The sequence below is a fragment of the Tamandua tetradactyla genome, chromosome 11 (assembly GCF_023851605.1).
Source record: "Tamandua tetradactyla isolate mTamTet1 chromosome 11, mTamTet1.pri, whole genome shotgun sequence".
NCBI classification, from domain to species: Eukaryota; Metazoa; Chordata; class Mammalia; order Pilosa; family Myrmecophagidae; genus Tamandua; species Tamandua tetradactyla.
The window spans coordinates 70388004-70409383 of NC_135337.1; the positions used below are offsets into that span (position 1 = coordinate 70388004).

Genomic DNA, 21380 nt, shown 5'->3' on the forward strand with positions numbered 1-21380 from the left:
TCCTGCCTCCTTATCTGCTGGGGGCTGCCCTGGGTGCCCTGGCAGGCCTCCCTCCTTGGCGACTTCAGTGCAGGGTTGGCTTTGTTTTCATCCACACCCTTCCCTGGCATTCAGCCCCCACCCTGGGGTCCCCTCTGCTCCGGACAAGGGCCCCCCACCCCGCGACAGCTCCGGACCCGCCCGCTGCGCGGCGACCCAGCTTGCCCAGAACTGGCCTTCTTGTGACTCGCCAGGGGCTCGGGGTCCGGAGCGCGAGGTGACCGGCTCCTCCCATCTCGGGTGTCCCCAGTGGGGAAGAGGGAACCCTGAAGGGCTGGCTGCCGTGCGCCTGCAAGGAGCTGTGTGGCCGGCTCTGCATTTCCCCCGCCACTGACACTTCGAAGGCTTCCCAACTCTCACCTCTGTCTATCTCTTCGTGATACGGCCAGCCCTCGGTTTTGTAACAAATATAACAAAACATTTAGTGACACCGTTTAGCAAATATTTAAGTCATTTATTGCCTTTAACTTACAGCATTTCGATATACACACTGCTTGAAAATACACAGATTTTCCAAACACTGGAAATAAGGTTTTCAGTGTGAGGACAGCTGGTGGTTGTCTTGTGACCATGAAACAAAATGTCAAAAATTCTGAGTTCTCAAGTGCTAAGTAGTCATAAATTTTGTTCTCTTCAGGTTTTCAACAAGTAAATTCTAAAAGATAATATACATATTACTGCAGGTAAAGCCGTCATTGGAAATTTTAAACTAATTGCATATTTTCGGCTACTCTTCATGAAGAGAAAATACCCGATATTTGTAAGGTAGCAGACTGTTGGTTTAGATATTCTCAGCTATTTTTATAAAAATAGTCTGGTCAGTAAAAATAGCATACAGCATATTTTTCTTTAGCAAGACTATCTGTGATGATGGGATCTGTGACTCAGCAGTAGGAGGTGGTAATGCTGTCCCTTCAGAAAGCATGTTCTTTATTTTCCATTGTTATGCAGATGCCTTTTTAGACATTCTGAAAATAAGCATAAAAAAATTCATTGAGAAACCAAATTTCACTACCAAGTTCAAAAGCTTTATTTGGCTTTAAAAAGATATCTTTAAAACAACTTGCAATTTAAAACAGTACTATTCTATTTAATGTAACTTCATTTAGTGAGTGAATTTGCTTCTCATTGCATTAACTGTGAAATCACTGCTTTAAATCCACAGCATGTCTGCTCTGACTCAAATTTCCCCAAACTCACACACAATCATACCTCAGCCACACGACACTTCTGAAGGAAAGATTTTATTTTCATTCTTCCCAGTCTTTCTAAAGAAAATAAACCAGAATCTGCTTACTCGTGTTTGATAAGCCGTCCTCCCTGGATGAGCTGGGCGACTTCATTTGTTGCATGGCATGCAAACAGGAGCCAGTTTCGAGGCTGTACCTTGTAGGCAAATCTCATGAATGTCAAAGAATAACAACAGAGGGCTGCCAAAAATATCAAAACAAAGAAAACCCATGAATTATAATACAGAAAATACAGAGTCGATTGGACAACAGAGATCCATAGTTCAACTGCCTTAATAATAAAACAAGACCCTTCTCTTGAATGTGAGGGTGTTAAGCATAAGAAAATCAATCAATATCATTATCACATACAAATAGAATGAAGGACATATGACCACGCAGTCATCTCAACTGATGCAGAAAAGGTATCTGATAAAGTCCAATTAGGCTAGAAAAAGAAAAGGTATCCAAATTGGAAAGGAAGGAGAAAAACTATCTCTATTTGCAGATGTCATCACCCTTTATATAGAAAATCCCAAACAAATCTACAAGAAAACTACTAAAAATAATAAATTTAGCAAAGTTGTAGGCTACAAGATTAATGCACAAAAATTAGTTGTTTTTCTATACACTAGTAATGAATATTCTGAAATGGAAATAAGAAAAAAAATCCATTCAAAATAGCTTCTAAATACCAACAAATAAATTAACCAAGAGAATGAAGGACTTGTAAATTGAAAAACTGTTAAAAGAAATTAAAGACATCCTGTGTTCATGGGTAGGAAAACAAGATTATTAAGATGTCAATACTGCTGAAAGTGATCTACAAATTCCAAGCAATCCCTATTAAAATTTCAGCAGCCTTTTTTTTCAGAAATGGAAAAGCTGATCCTTAAATTCACATGGCATCACCAGGGGCCCTGAACAGCCAAATCAATATTACCAAAGAAGAACAAAGTTGGAGGTCTCATACTTTCCAATTTTAAAACTTACTACAAAGCCACAGTAATCACAACAGGGTAGTATTAGCCGACTGGCATAAAGATAGACATTCGGACCAAAGGAATAGAAGTGAGTCCAGAAATAAACACACACATCTATGGCCAACTAATTTTTGACAAGGATGCCATGTATATTAATTGGGGGAAAGAACGGTCTGTTCAAGAAATGGTGCTGGGCAACTTGGCAGGTGAAGTCACTGCCCCCGCCCCATAAGGGACACGACACTCAGGGGTGTAAATCTCCCTGGCAACTTGGGACAGGACTCTTGGGGATGACCTGGGACCATGGGATTGAGAAAGCCTTCTTGACCAAAGAGAAATGAGACAAAATAAAAGTTTCAGTGGCTGAGAGATTACAGAGTTGAGAGGTTATTCTGGAGGTTATTTTTATGCATTATACAGATATCTCTCTGTACCTGAAACTGCTGAGCTGTGTTCCAGCACTCTTGATTCTTGAAGATGATGGTAGAACTATATAGCTTTTATGTGACCGAGTGATTGTGAAAACCTTATGTCCGGTGCTCCTTTTATCGAGGGTATGGACAGATGAGTAAAAAAAATAAGGATAATAAATATATACTGGGGGAGGGATAAGGGATAAAAAAAATTTACTAGTATTTCTCATTGAAATACTAGTAGTCAGTGAGAGGGACGGGTAAGGGATATGGGATGGATGGGTTTTTCCTTCTGTCTTTTTCTTTTTCTGGAGTGATGCAAATATTCTAAAAATGACCACGGTGATGAATACGTAACTATGTCACAATATTGTAAGCCACTGGTTGTATACTTTGGATGGACTGTATGGTGTGTGAAGATAACTCAATAAAAATATTGAAAAAAAACAAACAAAAAAAAGAAATGGTTCTGGGAAAACTGGATAACCCCATGCAAAAGAGTGAAGCTGGACCTTTACCTTGCGTCCCATATGCAAAAATTAACTCTAAATGGATCAGAGACCTAAATGTAAGATCTAAAACCATAAAACTCTTAGATGAAAACAGGGAAAACTTCACAGGCTTGGCTTTGGTAATAATGTCTTAGATATGACAACAAAAGGGAAAAACAGATAAAATTTTTTCATCAAAATTAAACACTTCTCTCAAAGGACCACCATCAAGAAAATGAAAAGACAACCTATAGAATGGAAGAAAATAATTGCTGACCATATATCTGATAAGGGTGTAATATCCAGAATATATAAAGAACTGCTACAAATGAACAACAAAAAGACAAATACCCCAATTAAAAAGTGAGCAAAGGACTTATGGAGAGATTTCTCCAAAGAAGATACACAAATGGTCAAAAAGCACATGTTTTAAAAAAACAAAAAGAAATGAATGTTGGCCAGGATGTGGAGAAATTGGACACTTATCGTTGTTGGTAGCACTGTAAAAGGGTGCAGTCACAGTGGAAATTAGTTTGAGGGTGCCTCAGGAAATTGGACACAGAATTGCCATACGACCTGGCAATCCCCACTTCTTGGTATACACCCAAAAGAACTGAAGGAAGGGACCCGAACAGGTATCTACATCGATGTGCACAGTGGCACTCTGCACCGCAGCCAGGTAGAAGCAGCCCAGGTGCCCATCAGCAGACGAGTGGATAAACAGAACATGGTGGGTGCACATAAGACAAGATCTTTCAGACGTGAAAAGTAATGAGGTTATCATACAGGATACAACATACTGAATCCTGAAGACGTCATCCTGACCGAAGTAAGGCTGACACAAAAAGACAACTGTTGTATGCTCTTGCTTATGAGAAATACCGAGAATTTCATAGCAACAAACAGATTACAGGTTACCAGGAAAGAGGAGGTGGGGAAGTCGCTGCGTAGTGGGTACAGAGTCTCTGACTGAGCTAACGAAGAAGGTGGGTACTGGATGGTGGGAAATGAACCACATATTTTGAATGTAATTCCTATCCCTGAATTGTACACTTGGAAGTGGTTAAAATGGACAATATTGGATTATATATTTCTAAAATAAAGAGTATTTTAAAAAACAACCTCTTCTATAAAAGCCTTGACAAATAAGTTATTGTTTAAATGGTTCATGATGTGAAACTCATGAAATATTTTACTCTACTATTAGACACTTTTGTTATTTAAACATTTTAGGAAAATATTTTTAGTAGGAAGCTGAAATTAGTTCTAGTTGCATCTAGAGTGGTTTATAATCCATTAGCTGAAATTATCCCCTCAACAATAATTTTATGTTCAGATATCAGGGTTTTAAGTGAACTTAATGACACTTTTTCCAAATTAAGCTCACAATATAAATCTCATGGGCTGGCTATAAAGTATGATTAAGATTATACATTCTTGAGTAGGACATGAGATTTTGTTGGTTTGTCCAGAGTGAAAAAAAAATTACACATTCTTTGATTGGTTATACGAAATCTGAAAGGCAAAAGATACCTCAATACTTCTTAAATAAATATTTCAAATTAGTCCTGTTTCTTCATCATCTCAGAGAGGGTTATACTTTTCAATAACATCATATTTATGATGTTATTTTCTAAGAGTGACTGTGTTCTCTAGTGCTACAAACTCGAAATCTCCCCGAAAGCCCATGGATTCATTTAGCAGTGAAAGTTTTTCATTCATCTTTTATACAACTGTAAACAACAAAAGTGAAATCCACCTTAAGCACTATTCAATACCAAAGTGCACTGATGTGGCAAAACCGACAATGAAATATGATCAAGTAATTGTCTAACTGAAAGAACAAATTTTAGTAATTGAGTTGTGCAAATATCTTTTACAAAACGAGGCCCGGTCCTCTCTTCATTTTCCTCCCAGTTGTTCAACTCTGTGCTTACCAAACGTCATCCGGCCACTGATAATCTCGGGGGACTTTTTCATGTCATTGATGGCAGCGATGGGAAGGCCCCAGTTGGCTACTGGTCCCCAAAAGTGCTATAAAAAAGTGAAAGGAGGAAGAGAAGGAAGAGAGGGACTATGAATAGCTGTGATTTCACTTTAAACAGAAATGTGAAAGTTGTGAAAAATCTTCATGTTCTATCTTTCTGGATTTACTGGATTAATATATGGATGTTTAAAATACATGCATCTAATAATTCGCATCTTGGCAAGTGCATCAGCAGTTCTGTCATGGTGGGTAAATCGAAAACTAGAAAGGACTTTGCAGTTTACCATGGTCCCTTCCAGTTTACATATCACATCTAACAAAGCTCTGTCCCATTTAGAGAACTTAAAATGAGATTAACTTCTTAATTCACTCTGGCTATTACATAAACCTTGTTAGAACTGTTCTCTATAATGTAATGTTTAAACCTATCAAGGCTTTTTTTAAAAAAAATTTCAATAGTTTTTGAAATGGAGAACCTAAATTTGACAAGTTTGTGGAGGGACTTAATAGGGGAAGAAATTGTTTTTCAGTTAATGAGCAAAATTACAATCAGAGAAACTGGAAATCTTTATCTAGGACCCAGATATTAGGAAATTAAGATCGGAAAATACTTCTGAAGTAATACCAACAGTAAAAACAGCTTATTATTTATTCTACTACTCCAGCCATCCACGGATATAAGATTAAGTTGTCCATATATAAAAACAGCCATATCTAATTTAATTTCTGAGGCTGAAATAAGCCCAGTGTCTTTTTATCCATAAAAGTTAAAATTTGCTTTATTAATACAGAAATTACAAATTATTTCAAACTGTTACAGCAACCATACATTGTTGAGTAAATGAAAATGTCCCTCTTTATTTCTGGTGATCACATTGTTTAGGTAAATTCAGATTGTAGAATATGTTTCTAAACTTTGAACTTCTATTATTGACTAGGAATTAAGATCCAAAAATTCCATTAGAAAGGGGAAACCAAGGGAAATATCTAAAAATAAACAGATATTACATTTGGCATGATATAATATTAAATATTTTTAATTGTGATTATATAAACATATACATTAAAACTGCCATCTTAACCATTCTAAGTGGACAATTCAGTGGTATTAATTACATTTATAACGTTGTGCTACCATTACCCCCACCCATCACCAAAATGGAAAAAATTTAGTTGTAGTAACATACATGCAACATAAAATTTCCCATTTTAATTACTTTGAAGTGCACAGTTCAGTTGTGTTAATTACATTTACAATATTGTGCTACTATCACCACCATCCATTACCCAAACAGTTTTATCACCTCAAACAGAAACTCTGTACCCATTAAGCAATAACTCTATATTCCCCCATCCCAGCCTCTAGAAAACTCTAATCTACTATGTCTTCATGAATTTATTATTTTTTATTCTACATATTTAAGTCACATCATACAATTTCAGACCCTTTATGTCTAGCTTATTGCATTCAACATGTTTTCAAGGTTCATCCGTGTCGTAGAACGCATAAGGACTTCATTCCTTTTTTTTTGCTAAATGATATTCCATTGTATGTATGCACATCCCACGTTTTATTTGTACATTAATCTGCTGGCAGACACTTGGGTTGCTTCCATTTTTTGCTTATTGTGAATAATACTGACATTAACACAGGTGTTAAGTATGTTTTAGTTCTTGTTTGCAACCCTTTGAGGTATACACCCAGAGGTGGTGTTGCTGGTCATATGGTAATTGTATGTTCAACTTTCCGTGGAACCCCCAAACTTTCCCACCGCGGCAGTTCCTGTTTACATTCCCACCATTCTTTTCTTCTGATGTCTTTATCTGGCTTTGGATCAGGGTAATACTGGCTTCAACAGAATAAGTGAGCAAGTATGCCCTTGTCTTCAATGTTTTAGAAGAATCTAAGAAGGACTGATGAGAATTCTTCTTTGAATATCTGGTAAAATTCACCAGAGAAGCCATCTGGCCCTTCTTTGTTGGGAGGTTTGTGATTACTGATTCAATCTATTTTTCCATATCCTCATCAGTATCATTTTAAAATTAGTAGCCATTCTAGTGGATGTGAAATGGTGTGTTGTTATGGTCTTGATTTGCATTTCCCTAGTGACTAATGATGTTAAGCATATTTTCACGTACTTCCTGGCCATCTGTACATCTTTGGAGAAATATCTATTCCAGTCCTTAGCTTGCTTTTAAATTGGGTTGTCTGTCTTTTTGTTGTTCAGTTGTAGGAACCCTTTATATATTATGGATATTAAGCCCTTATCAGATATCATTTGAAAACAACTTCTCCAATCCTGTACTCTTTTCACTTTTTTCATAACGTTCTTTGATGCACAAAGGGCTTTAATTGTGATCATTAGCCACTAAGGAAATGCAAATCAAAACTACAACAAAACATTCTCACCAGCATCATTTTTGAAATAGTAACCCTTCTACTGGGTGTGAAATGGTCGGTTGTTGGAATTTTGTCAAACACCTTTTATGTATCAATTGAGATGATCATGTGGTCTTCTCTCCTTCATTCTCTTTATGTCGTATATTATATTGATGATTTTCTAATTTTGGCCTACCTTACATTCCCAGGATAAATCCCCTAGTAATGGTGAATAATCTTTTAATATGCTATTCAATTAGATTTGCCAGTATGTTTTTGAGGGTTTTTACATCTATATTCATAAAGGAAACTGGTCTGAAGTTTTCTTTTCTTCTGATGTCTTTATCTGGCTCTGGCATCAGGGTAATGCTGGCTTCACAGAATGAGTGAGCAAGTATGCCCTTCTCTTCAATGTTTTGGAAGAATGTGAGAAAGATCGATGATAATTCTTTGAATATGTGGTAAAATTCACCAGTGAAGCCATCTGGCCCTTCTTTGTTGGGAGCTTTTTGACTACTGATTCAATTTCTTTACTTATAGGTCTGTGGCAATCTTTTCCTTTTTCTTAACACAGTTACAGTAGTTTTTGAGTTTTTAGGAATTTTTTCCAGTTCATCTAGATCACTAAATTTGTTGGTATTCAATTGTTCATAGTAATCTCCTATAATCTTTTATGTATATGTAATATCAGCAATAATGTCCCCACTTATATTTCCCCTTTCAGATATTTACATATACACATATTTTTCTTTGGTTAGTCTTGCTAAAGGTTAATTTTCAATTTTATCGCTCTTTTCAAAGAATTAGCTTCTGGTTTTGTTGAGTCTCTCAATTGTTTTTCTCTATTTCATTTATCTTGGTTCTAATCTTTATTTCTCTCCTGCTAACTTAAAGTTTTACTTGCTCTTTATCTAGTTTCTCAAGATGGGAAGCTAGGTTATTGATTTGAGATCTTAATTCTTTTTTAATGTAAGTATGAATAGCAATAGATTTTCCTTTGAGTAGTGCCTTTGCTGTATTCCATAATTTTTGCTATGTTGTATTTTCATCTTCATCTGCCTCTAAGAATTTTCTAATTTCCCTTGTGATTTCTTCTTTGACCTATTGGTTAGATTTCCATGCCTGACAATTTTCTAGTTTTCCTTTTGTTGCTGATTTCTAATTTCATTCCACTGTTGTCGGGAAAGATGCTTTGTATGATTTCAATATTTTAAAATTTATTGAGACTTGTTTTGTGACCTAACATAGTTTATGCAGGAAAATGATCCCTGTGCACTTGAGAATGTGTCCCCTGCTGGCATTGCATGGCGTGCTCTATATGCGTCTGTTACATCTAGCTGGTCTATAATACTGTCCAAGGCTTCTGTTTCCTTTTTGGTCTTCTGTGTAGATGCTCTACCCATTATTGAAAGTGGAATAAAAATATTTTGAAATGTTTATGTAAACATGCTGAAATGTTAAGATATGAGGCACTGGTTTAAATAAGTACATAATTTCAGACCATTATGGTAAGTACTTCAGGGCTTAAATCCAAGTTTTAACCCCCGTATGGCACAATTTCTATAAAGGATAATTTTTGAGAATGTGGGTTGGCTAGTCCTCTTACTTTCATAATGGATATTGTCCAAATAAGACACTCGCTGTGGAACTTTATTTTCCCTCTTTTAGATGAGTGCGGGCAGCCCTATCTTTATTCCACACCCAGCAGACCTTTAAGGGAGAATATTTCTCTCTCCCTTACTCACTCCTTTTCCTACCCGTCTCTTATTTGGTGTCATTTCATTTTTCAACCTTCTTTTGTCCCACAGTGGCCCTCCTTTTCCTTCTTTTTTGACCAAGCATTTCTCCGCTTTGGTGTACTTCCATCTCTTCTCACCGCTCCACCCTGAATGGTTTTCTCGGCGTCTACTTCATCATGCTTGGATGCTCGGGGCTGCGACAGAGCTGGAAGCGCTCCTCTACCGGGCACGCTGACCACGTTCACCACAGCCAGGCACACGTGGGACTCCTCCCACAGCGGAGCCAGCACTGCAATAGACTGGCATCGGCAGGCATGGACAAGTAGGCCTGGGGTTCAGGTCAGACGATGGCACGACTTGGGCAGTGTGAGGGGTGCCAAGGTCACATGACATGGGCAGTGTGAGGAGTGCAAAGGTTACATGACATGGGCAGTGTGAGGGGCACTAAGGTCACATGACAGGCAGCGTGAGGGGCGCTAAGGTCACATGACACGGGAAGTGGGAGGAGTGCTAAGGTCACATGAGGCAGGGTTCTGCAAGTTAGGAACTATATATACATACACTGATGTTTATAGCACTCAACTATACTCAAATTATCTAGCTTTACAAGGTTTATAATGCATACTTTCTATCTAGTACAAGATTTTAGTTCTCTCTTCCAATTTGTGAAATCATGCTTGAGGTACTCTATCAAATATTCATCAGTCAGTTACTGGAGTAAGGAGTTTCATGATTAATATCTGAAAAGAGAAAATTAACAGTCTGGACTAAATGGGAAAATAACTGTATTTCATTATAATCTTAAGGAAAATGTGGCTAATAAAAAGTTTAAATGGAAACAAGCAGCATTATGATCTATTTTGGTTTGGAAATTAAACCATGTAACTGGGTTCAACCTTTCAGAGAGAAATCATCCATCCTTTTTTGTTTTTTCCTTTCTCCCTCTATCACTTTCTTTTCACCTGTTGTCAGGCTCCATACTGACTGGTATAAATGAAGTCATTACATGCTTCTTTCTAAAAACAGGAGTAGGGAAAGCAACCAAAGATGTACTGGTCCTTGGCAAAAGCCAGTGGACAAACAGCCTGGACAACGATAAACAAAGGGAAGGCTGGAGCACTTAACCCATAACTACAGCCACGTGGGCTATGCCATCTCAAGCAAAGGAAGCCAGGTCATGTGTACATGACTTCATTAATGCAGAAAGTCTGAAAAAGCCTCAAATGAAGTAGAAACAACTTTCTTACCGTACTATTTTGCGAGGAGTCACCGAGGTTCAGGCAGGTGAGACATGAGGGGGAGGAAAAAAGGTCAGATGCTTTAAAAGATTCTGGTTCTATTAGGTTATTTCAACCTCACACATGTATTCAAATTTCAGTAATAGAATTGCAATGTTAGCTGCACCCACTTTGTTTTTTTGAGAAGATCTAATAACATTTCTAATGACTTTGACCTAACACAATTAAATCTTAATTTTATTAAAAACAAGCTAAATCCTAAAAAAAATAAAAAAACAAGCTAATTCTTAGAGCAGAGCTGTCATATAGAAATATAATGCAAGCCTCAAATGTAATTTAAAATTTTCTAGAACCCACATAAAATAAATTAATTTTAGTAATAGTTTATACATACGAACATATCAAAATAACTTTAACAGGTAATCAGTGAAAATTATTAATGTGGCATCTTATAGGTTTTACATTAATTATTTGAAATCTGGTGTGCACTTTACACTTACAGCACATCTCACATTTTAAAGGCTCAGTGCCCACCTGTGCCTAGTAGCTCTCAATCTGGACAGTTCAGCCTTAGAGGAAAAACCCATTTCTTTGAAAACAACAGGCTGGCAATAAGCACAATGCTGTAGAATTGTATTAATAATGAACTTTCAGTTTCAACTTATTAAAGTTTATTACCAGAATGCAAGTTCCATGAAGGCATGTATTTTTATACTCATTCACTACCGAAATTCTGGAACCTAAAGAGGTGCCTGGCACATAGAAGACATTCAAAAATACTTGTTGAGTAAATGCATGGTAAAAACTTTCAAAGCTAAGTAAACCGTTTTCTTGAATGTTAAACCTGATATTAAAAATACATTGAAAGTTTTATAGTGAATTATAGTGAATTATTAAACGACAACTTCAGATGCCAGGATATAGTTTAATCAGATTATTCTGTTAAAGCAAAATCATAAAGTTTAGGTGGTGAAAGAGTTCTTGAAATAAAATGACACAATGCTTTATAAACATATTCAAGTCCAAACAACTCTTCAGTTGTTTTGATTTAGAGGACCGGGAGGTTCTGGTTTATAGCAGGAAAATATCTGCTGCCATTTCAAAAGAGATCCTGATACAAAATATCTAAATATCCACAGATAGAACCTGTCTCCTAAACTACAATACCAGAATTGCATGTCACGTCAAGTGCAAACTCAGGATGGTGCCTTCAGGCTGAAAGGGCTCATGCACCTTCCAGGCCAGCCACACAACCCAGCTGGAACGTCGTCTCTAGGGAACTTCACATAAAGTATCTTTGGTCAGGATCTGAACACATGCCTTTTATTTAACAATAAATCATCAAGGACACACCTAAAAATATTTTAATAGACATGGTACTTAAAATAAAAAATTTTAATTGGGAGATAATTTGTTTTTCAATTCAGGACCCTCTCTTTAAATCCAACAATCGTGCAAACGCTACCCTATTTTACACTAGGTGGTCTTACTACAGATTATCAAGGTATGAGAACATGGGAGAGTTCATTTGTTTTCATACCCTGCCCACTTCTAAAAGTCCTACATGAACACCATCATGGAAATAAAACTGATAGTTTTTTTTTTAATTGATTGCAAAGTAATCTGAAAGTCATTCTAAACATCCCCATCCCTCAATTCTAGGTCAGAATTGTCCCAAACTAAGAAGAGAATTAAAAAAACACTGTTTTTCTGATACCACTAGGATTGCTTCTCTAGAGAAAAGAAAGGAATGGGATATTTCCTAAAATTGCAGGCAGGTTGAAAAATTTGTGTATGTGTTTTCAGGGAATGTTGGCAGACGTTCATCTGTTTTTGTCTGACTGGTATTTGCTCTCTGGTGACAGGGAAGCTGAGGACAGTGGCAGTTTTGGAAGCAACTCATTATTCAAGAAATAATGGATTACATTTGGACCAATTCAAATATTTTGCAAGTTCTTCCAGATGTTATATAGTTTATTATGCCTTGAGTTTATACGAATTGGTAGAGACTCCCTAAAAGAAAAACAAACCAGAATATGCAAGTTACATAAATAACTCTGAAGGCCTCCTGTCCTTCAAATCACTGAACGCATACTTGGAGAAAGTTAAACACATTTGTCAGATATCATTACTAAAAATTCATTCTTAGGTGAGAATAAAAATGAAATTCAACTGTTTCAATTATGGCATAATACCACAGAATTATATTCCTTGTAATAATGTTGCCTTATATTTATGGGTGACAGTGAGAAATTGGTATTAATTAAGTTCACTTTGCATGAGTGGTGTCAGTAAAAGTAAAAGGACAATTTTGGAAGTCCCACTTCTGCCAGCCCCTGCCCTCTACCACCTGTGTTTCCCATGATTCTAATCCAAGCACAACTGAGGCTGCGTAATTTTAGGCACGCATATGCCACATTTTTCTATTACAGCTCCATTTTCAAATAATTGGTGCTGTCAGCTCATTATTTCCAGGTTTTAAATAAGAAATGATAACTTCACCGACGTGGGATCTAAAGCTGAAAGCGCTTCTTCACTTTCAAAAGTTCTCTTACCTGAAATTCTACTGCATGATTTATTTCCTCATACCTAAGAAGAAAACTCATGCATGTGAACTGGGGTCAGCTGGCATGGAGACAGAAATGGGGGAGAGAGGGATGGCTGGCAGGCTGAGGGAAGGAAATTTAGGCTGAGAAGACAAGAAACAGATGTAGACACAGGTCCCAGCTCCTGCGTCTAACAATTCACAGCACTATTCTAGGGTTACACTACATAATTCATGTGTGATGTTTAGCACAATGTCTGGCTTACAGTAAATAAATACTTAAGAACATCAGCTGTCATTAAAGTGTGTGCTTTTGCTTGACATTAAGGAGAAATGTAAGGCTTTGTGACCCGAGTTATCTGGGGGAGGCTTTACAGAAAACCAACTGTATTCAAGGACATAAATGAAGGCTGCCCCCAATCTTTCTCATTTCTAGTGTCAAATGCTAATCTACAACGCTGCCTTTATTATTTTATTTCCGTGGTCCTGGATTTTCATGGAGGAGAAACAACGTCTGCCTAAATGACAATGGGCTATTCTGCTTGTTAAAACTCATGAAGTTATACATAAGGCACACCTCCCAGAATACAGGAACTTCTTAGGAGGCAGACCTAGGTACGGCCCGTGCCAGGTGCCCGTGCACAGGACAAGGTGAGGTGAAGGGGAGCGGGCCTTTCTTTCCACCCGCCTCCTGCCCCCACCTTACTGTACATTTGCCAGGAACACAAAGACCCTTTTCTAAGGATCCTCCTGAGGCTTCTGTGAGCTCCCAGGAACCAAGACCTAAATTTGGGTCTGAGATCCCTGGATGTATGGAAAAAGCTCAGAACTGTAAAAAATGTACACAGAGAGTCTCTGGGTTTTTAAGGAGAAAATCTTAAAGCCCAATAATGGCTACTCAACATACAGTACACAGGAGGTGAAATGTCCCCCGTGATAGTCATTTCATCCTAGTATCTTTGTGTGCTAAGGCTACTGTAACAGGGGACCTCAGACTATCTGGTTTAAATTACCCAAAAGGAGCTCATCACCGCCCAATGCTGGGGGCCTCAGGTCTGTAGGGCTCTGGGGTGGGGGGCCGGCCATCCCCCGCTCCACCCGTCTTTCCCCCAACCTCTCACAAAAGGTGTAGGATTTGTAGGATTTAACACCATCCAACACAGAACGGGAGGCACAGCAGGGGGCTAAATGGCACTCCCCTTTCCCCTCCTATCCATCGGGCCTGGGAAACACCTTCACCTCCCTCCGCTTCGCCCCACCAGGGACAGAGAAGCAGAACCGAAGCTTGGAACCAACGCTGCCACTTCTGGAGCTGCACTCCAGGACCCGCATTTGCAGAAACACAGTTTAAAAGAGAGCATGCTAGTTACAGATCGGGAAGCTAGAATTAGAAAAAGGGAATGCAGGGCTCCAAGACTGAGACAACCCAAGGATAAATGGCATCTATTTTATTTCCTTTAGAGAGTTAAGAATTCTTACCACGAAGGCATAGCGTGTGCTCTGGGAAACGCACCCAGCCCCGCTCCGGCCAGCACTTCTATTAACACACTACAGATAAAAGATGATGTGGGGCCCGGAGGAAGACAACCAGGGAAGAAACCGAAGCTTTCCACTCTAATTTGGAATAGTGATTGACTGGGCCAGTTTCTGCTAAGTTCACTTTGACTTTCTGAATGTCTCTGGGCACTGCCAGTCTCAGATGATTTTCCTAAAAGCACTAGCACTAATCGTCAGCCTTCCTTAGTTGTGTCACTGTCTCCGAAAGTGCTGAGTGTGACTTGTAGTTTATAACTGTTTACAGAGCACTAAAGGGATCTAGCAGACAACCCAGCACAGTCAATTTATAACATTATCGAAAGAGTAACGTTTTGAAACACTCTATATTGCAATTCTATACAGGCAGAAAATGCTCACCTGCACTTCATTTATTCTAAGTTTTATCTAGTTTCCTAGTTCAAGTTAAAATGAGAGTGTTACGATAATTCGGATGAGTGACACCCCAGTTAACTCAGCCAGCCAAAATGAAAACGGATGGTAGTAAACACCTCTGGAGATCTGACTGTGCAGATTTCAGGAGAGTCTTATGCCAGCTCTGCTTTAACTGTTTCAGCTTCATTAAAATTTTGAAGGTCAACTACATGTCAAGGAGGTAAGGAGTCCGGCAGCTGCGGGAAGCAGTGTGGGCGCCGTCGGCAGGGTAGGGAGACTAGGCAAGCACAGGCGGTGAGGAAAGGGCACGCACAGCCCCACTCCTTCACAACCACTTCTGTGCATCCTACTTTCCTCTAAATGCTAAATTGACGTTTCTGCTTCTTGCTTCACAAGTTTGCTGTGCTGAAGGTCTCGAGTTTTCTGCTTGGCCTAGATATCAGTTTTCTCATGTGGCAAGTGAAGGGCTGGGCTAGCTGATGCCCCGTATCTGTCCCAATTCTAATACTGCTCAAATTGGGACATATTCGCTGTTACTCTATTGCAACCACTAACTGGGTAATAAGTAAAAATTAGTAAAGTTCTCCTGAAAACCCAGAAGTTAAAATTATTTTAGAATATAATTCCTTATCAATTCTCACTGAAGACATCCCACTAATCTCAGATTTATAAGCATGCTAAGCAAATAACAGACTTTAAAATGAAAGTCCATTAAGAATGGATCTGGTTTCTATTAGAAGATCCAGGTTCTCCTTACGAACCGGTGCATATATCACAGATCAACAATCCTATCCTGACCAGAAGGGGGAAAGAAGTGTAACTAATAAAGTATCAGTAGCTGAGAGAGATCAAAGCAAAGTAAATAGAGCCGAGAGGCTACTCTGTAGGTCACTCTTTCACAAGCTTCAGTTAGACATTGCTACCTATCGTAACTTGCCAACCCCAACCAAAACCATTCCAGCCAGTCCTAAAGAAGACCGGGGGCATTATATATGATTCTATAAAGGTTCCAAGCACTAGGATAACTTTCAGAAACCTACAACCTCCAGATGTGTCCCTGGACCAGATAAATCCTGAAACATAGAGGTCTAGCCTCTCCAGAACATCACAGTTCCATGTCCCTACCCCATATTACTGACAGCCCCTTCTGACATGAAAAAGTTGGAATGACCATAGTACAAACATGCCTAAAGAGAGGGACAGAAAGATCAAAGGTGAAGGAGGAGTTATACAGAGAAGTTAGGGTTTAACAAATGAATATGATTACTGAATCATTAAACTAGACATTTCTTTTAGTCTCCAGTATCTTGGAGCAGCTAGAAGTAAAAACCTAAAATTGTGGAATTGTAACCCATACCCATACCAGACTGAAATTTGTTCTACAACTAATTGTGGTGCTGTGCTTCAAAATTTGCTTTTTTAATATAGGTTATTTTTCACAAAAAAGAAGAAAAAAGTTGGTTATGATGATAAAATAAATATTTATTCCTCTAGCCTCCTATGTTCTGGAGTAGCTAGAAAGAAAACTCTGAGATGATGGTATGGTAGCACATGACAAACTCTGGGATCTGTCCTGCAACTACTTGTTGAAGAATGCTTTAATATAGTATTTATTAACTATATTGCTTTTTTCTTTCTTTGTTTTGGGTATATGTCCTATTATACGGTAAAAAATAGTTAAAACAAAACAAAACAAAACAAAACTGTGCATATACATCCAAACAGAAACTTTAGATGAAAACTCCAACATAGGGCGGGCCATGGTGGCTCAGCAGGCAGAGTTCTAGCCTGCCATGCCAGAGACCGGGTTCGATTCCCAGTGCCTGCCCATGTTAAAAAAAAAAAAAAAGAAAACTCCAATATACAAATTTGAAAAAAGAGAGTAAATCTCTAGAATAAATCTACACAGACCCTGATTTACTCACTCATTAAAATATACATCCTACCTCAAAACTTATTTGCTGTATCTCATTTATTCTTCTAACCCAAACATCCAGAAAGGAGAATAAAAGGAGACGAAGCACAAGCATAGCTATCTCTTCTTACTTTGCAATCAGGTAGGTGAAAAAATAATTTCCTTTCAACACAAATTAACAGTGCCATCGTCAAACCAACTAAACCGCAAACAACTACCTGGTACTATTTCACAGAGGCCGTATTTAAACATCTCCAACTGTTTTTTCTATACCAGATCCAGTCAAGGTTCACAAATTGAGTTTGATTCTTAGGTCTCTTTAGGGAGAACCTGTTCTCTTAATCACTGGCTCTTGGTGAAAAATACCAACATTTAAAAATACATTTGGAAATTCATCTCAGTAAGAAAAACATTTCAATCTTATTCATAGGATGTGACTGAAAGCTTCAGGATCCTGTGAAATATTTTCATTTTCTGCTTAAAAATTCAAGTACGATTTGTTACAAAAATCGTTAAATCAAGGGATTGAGAAAACCTTCTCGACCAAAGGGGGAAGAGTGAAATGAGACAAAGTGTGAATGGCTGAGAAATTCTAAACAGAGTCGAGAGGTTATCCTGGAGGTTATCCTGGAGGTTATTCTTACTCATTAAGTAGATATCACCTTGTTATTCAAGATGTAATGGAGAGGCTGGAGGGAACTGCCTGAAAATGTAGAGCTGTGTTCCAGTAGCCATGTTTCATTTTTTTTTTTTTAACTTTTTTTATTAATTAAAAAAAATTAACAAACAAAACATTTAGAAATCATTCCATTCTACATATATAATCAGTAATTCTTAATATCATTTCATAGTTGCATATTCATCATTTCTTAGTACATTTGCATCGATTTAGAAAAAGAAATAAAAAGACAACAGAAAAAGAAATAAAATGATAATAGAGAAAAAAAACTATATGTACCATACCCCTTACCCCTCACTTTCATTTACCACTATTTCAAACTGAATTTATTTTAACATTTGTTCCCCCTATTATTTATTTTTATTCCATATGTTAGTAGCCATGTTTCTTGATGATGATTGTATAATGATATAGCTTTCACAATGTGACTGTGTGATTGTGAAAACCTTGTGTCTGATGCTCCTTTTATCTACCTTGTTGACAGATGAGTAGAACATACGGAATAAAAATAAATAATGGGAACAAATGCTAAAATAAATTTAGTTTGAAATGCTAGTGATCAACGAAAGGGAGGGGTAAGGGGTATGGTATGTAAAATTTTTTTTTTCTGTTTTTGTTTTATGTTTCTGTTGTCTTTTTATTTCTTTTTCTGAATTGATGCAAATGTTCTGGGAAATGATCATGATGATGAATATGCAACTATGTGATGTTATTGTGAATTGCTGAGTGTATGTGTTGGGAATGTTTGTGTTTCTTGTAATTTTTTTTAATTAATAAAAAATTTAAACAAAAAACTTTAAAAAAAAGGAAATTATGGAACAGCTTTAGTTTTCAAGCCCTCATGCCCCTGGGTGAACTTAAAAAGAATGTAGGGAGTGCCAAGTACGTGGAATGAGCTACTGATGAAATGAGGAAGAGCCATAAGGAAATTGCCCTCCTTACTCTTCATTTTCCTTCCCTGAAGGAATGCAGGGGCTGTGTGCAAGAAGCTTGGAAGGTCCAACAGGAAAAACTTTCCTCTGATAGGTTCCAAGGCTCCTCCCTGGGGGAAGGAGAAGGTAAAGCACGTTTCCCGCACGGGTTCCACGCGGAGCTGCCCTGAACACCTGAGCAGGTGGGGCGGGCAGGCCTCCGGAGTAGGCTCTCCGGGCCGCGCGAGCCTGCGTGGGGCTCTACACGCGGGCGCCTCAATACCCCCGCTTCACCTGCAAGGCGGGACCCTGGGGCCCAGGGCGGGGGCCCTGGCTGCTCAGGACCCCCGACTGTGGCCCGGGGCAGGGGCGCCAGGGCCCCGAGGCCCGCCGAGCACGAGGCTGGAGCACGAGGCTGGCGCACACCGGGGTGCGACAGGAGGCGGCTCCGACCTCGGGGCTGGAGCAGGGCCGCTCGGACAGCGGCTCGCCAGTGCCAGGGGGACCCCGCGAAGGCCTCCCGTGGGCCGACGGCAGCCGCTGTTCAGCCAGAGGTCCTGGCTCCCTCGCGTCTGCTCTCCTCCCCCCAAGGCTCCACACCCGCGGGTGGACTGCGCGGCCAAGGGGCAGCTCCCGGCCTTTCCGGAGGACAGCCCAGGCAGCGGCTCCAGGTCAACACTGCCAGGCTTTACACGCCACGCTTTACAGTGTAACTTCTTCCCCGACAGTAAACCTTCAAAAATGATTCTGCTCACGAAAGCAGAAAGGCGTAATAAAAACACAGGTGATGTCGGGTTCCCACGCACTTGCAGGTCTCTTCCAGCACCCTACAAGATGGACAGGGCACCATCAGCAGGCCGCAGGGCCAGGGTCTGCACCGCCTCTCCTCCTTTCATGCAAGATAATTCAGTTAAATTAGCACCAGGGTGAGAAGGCAGAAAACTGGAAAGCTGTGGGAATTCAGCCTTAGGAAAAGAGGTTGCACCATACACCCGACATTCCACTGGAAGCCTGGCTCTATGAAGCCCTTCTGGCAAAAAATATGAATTTGGAAAGAAAGGTTCCCTTCCTTGAAAACATAATTAATAAATTCTTCCTGTAAAGCAGAAATGTTGAGTAACATTTAATGTGAATTATGTGTGATAATTTTATACTCAACCATGCAATATAACTGACCTAGCCAATAGGGAGTCTTATCATACAAGAAGAAAACATCAGTAAAAAGCTAAAGTAATATTCAAAACCATAAACAAAAAACCTTAACTATGGGGGCGTTGGAGTACATCCTCAGTTCACTCGTTCCCTCCTCTTTTCCCCACACATTAACCCATAATGCTCCATCGGCTGCCCTGGGCTAGCCACCTAGCCCATTTTCTCCTAGCTCTATTTAACTACAAACACTTCTTTTGGGGGATGCCAGGTAATCTTCCTTCCTCCTGGCAGACTTTTTTTCTTTCTCTACTGCTCTGTAAAATTGGAGGTAAATGCCACTTGCCATGAAATCCAGGATTAAAAACACATCGTTTATACTGCTAAAATCAAGTTTGCGTCACGGTGCACCCTTTGGTGGGTGACAATCCTTCAGCTCTTTCCTCACTCACTCTCTCCTCTGACCACACCAGGAAACAGCCTACACTCATCTAGCTTTTAAAATCACACGCAGAAAAACTAAAATCATGCTCCTAAGAAAATTATTTAAAACTGCTTCAGAATTAGGTTCAACGTTCATATTAAATATTTTGAAATAAAAGAAGGCATCTAAAAATGCGACATAGAAGTAAGTAAATTTCCGAAGGTGTGCCTGCAGCCTTTCCCCCGGACAGGCCTGTCTCCCAGGAGAGAGCGCACGGAAAACCGGACACGAGGACAAGCGTGCTCCTGCGGACAGGCTACTTTCTTGGGGTGGCAGAGGTTCCGCTCCCACGCTGGGGCTGCACGCGCGCTCCTCCCGCCAGCACACCGCAGGGGGGCCCGGGCAGCCAGGGCGCAGCGACCCCTGGCGCCCTTCCCGCGCCCACCTGGACGCGCCCCAACCCGGACACCCACTCTCCCGTGTCCCCGCCTGGGCGCCCACCTGGACGCCCACTCGCCTGCGCCCACCCACTCGCGCCCCAACCCGAACACCCATCCTCCTGCGTCCCCGCCTGGGCACCCACCTGGACGCGCCCCAACCCGGACGCCAACCCTCCCGTGTCCCCGCCTGGGCGCCCACTCGCCTGCGCCCACCCACTCGCGCCCCAACCCGGACGCCCACCCGCCTGCGCCCGCTCCGAGAGCAGCGCCGCGATCCCGCGACTCGGATCTCTCCGGGCCAGACTGCGAAGGGCTGCAACCGTCAGTGCGTACACGCGCGTGGAGGACACGCGGGGGGCACACGGAGTGGCTTGACGGGAGGACACCGAGAGTGAGGGCACGAGGGTGGGCACGGAGAAGGCGGATGCGGGAAGGGGACCCGAGGGGGGACAGCGCGAGGCACATCGCGAGGGGAACAGCGCAGGGGGTGACAGGCGTGGGGAAGGTGCGGGGCAGACAAAGCCCGGTCAATGAGAGAAGCCACCCGAAAGGTCAGCGCGCGGGGCGCACACGCCCGCCGCCGGGGTTGGGAAGGGCCCTGGGGGGGCGCGCCCGCCGAGAGCTCGCTCCGCTGCGGCCGAAGTCCCTTGCCCAGGGCCGCCGCGCCCTCCCATCCCCCCGCCCCGGCCCAGGGCGCCGCGTCACCTCATGAGGTAGTCGCGGAACTCCTTGCTCCGCACATAGTCCGCCGCCTTCCGCACCAGGGCGCCCGCCATACCGCCGCCGCCGGAGAGCCCAATGACAACCCGCCGACCCGGCGGGTGGCGCACTCCCCCGCGGCCCGCCTCACGACAGCTGGCCCGCGCCTTACGGCCGCGGCGCCCCGCCC

The 21380-nt window shown here is 40.8% G+C and overlaps 1 protein-coding gene across 2 annotated transcripts; it reads right to left on the reverse strand.

Annotated features, from left to right (window-relative positions):
* Positions 1-472: 472 nt before the first annotated feature.
* Positions 473-21356, reverse strand: MPC1 (mitochondrial pyruvate carrier 1). 2 transcript variants are annotated; one of them, XM_077120824.1, is made up of 5 exons: positions 21197-21356; positions 10509-10512; positions 5093-5189; positions 1337-1469; positions 473-1007 (listed from the first exon to the last, which is right to left on the reverse strand). In XM_077120824.1, the coding sequence occupies exons 1-5, from the start codon at positions 21265-21267 to the stop codon at positions 983-985; spliced, it is 330 nt and encodes a 109-aa protein (XP_076976939.1). In that variant the 5' UTR covers positions 21268-21356; the 3' UTR covers positions 473-982. The 2 variants fall into 2 exon arrangements, with proteins under 2 accessions (XP_076976939.1, XP_076976938.1); XM_077120823.1 differs by lacking the exon at positions 10509-10512 and having other exon boundaries at positions 21197-21327.
* Positions 21357-21380: the final 24 nt, after the last annotated feature.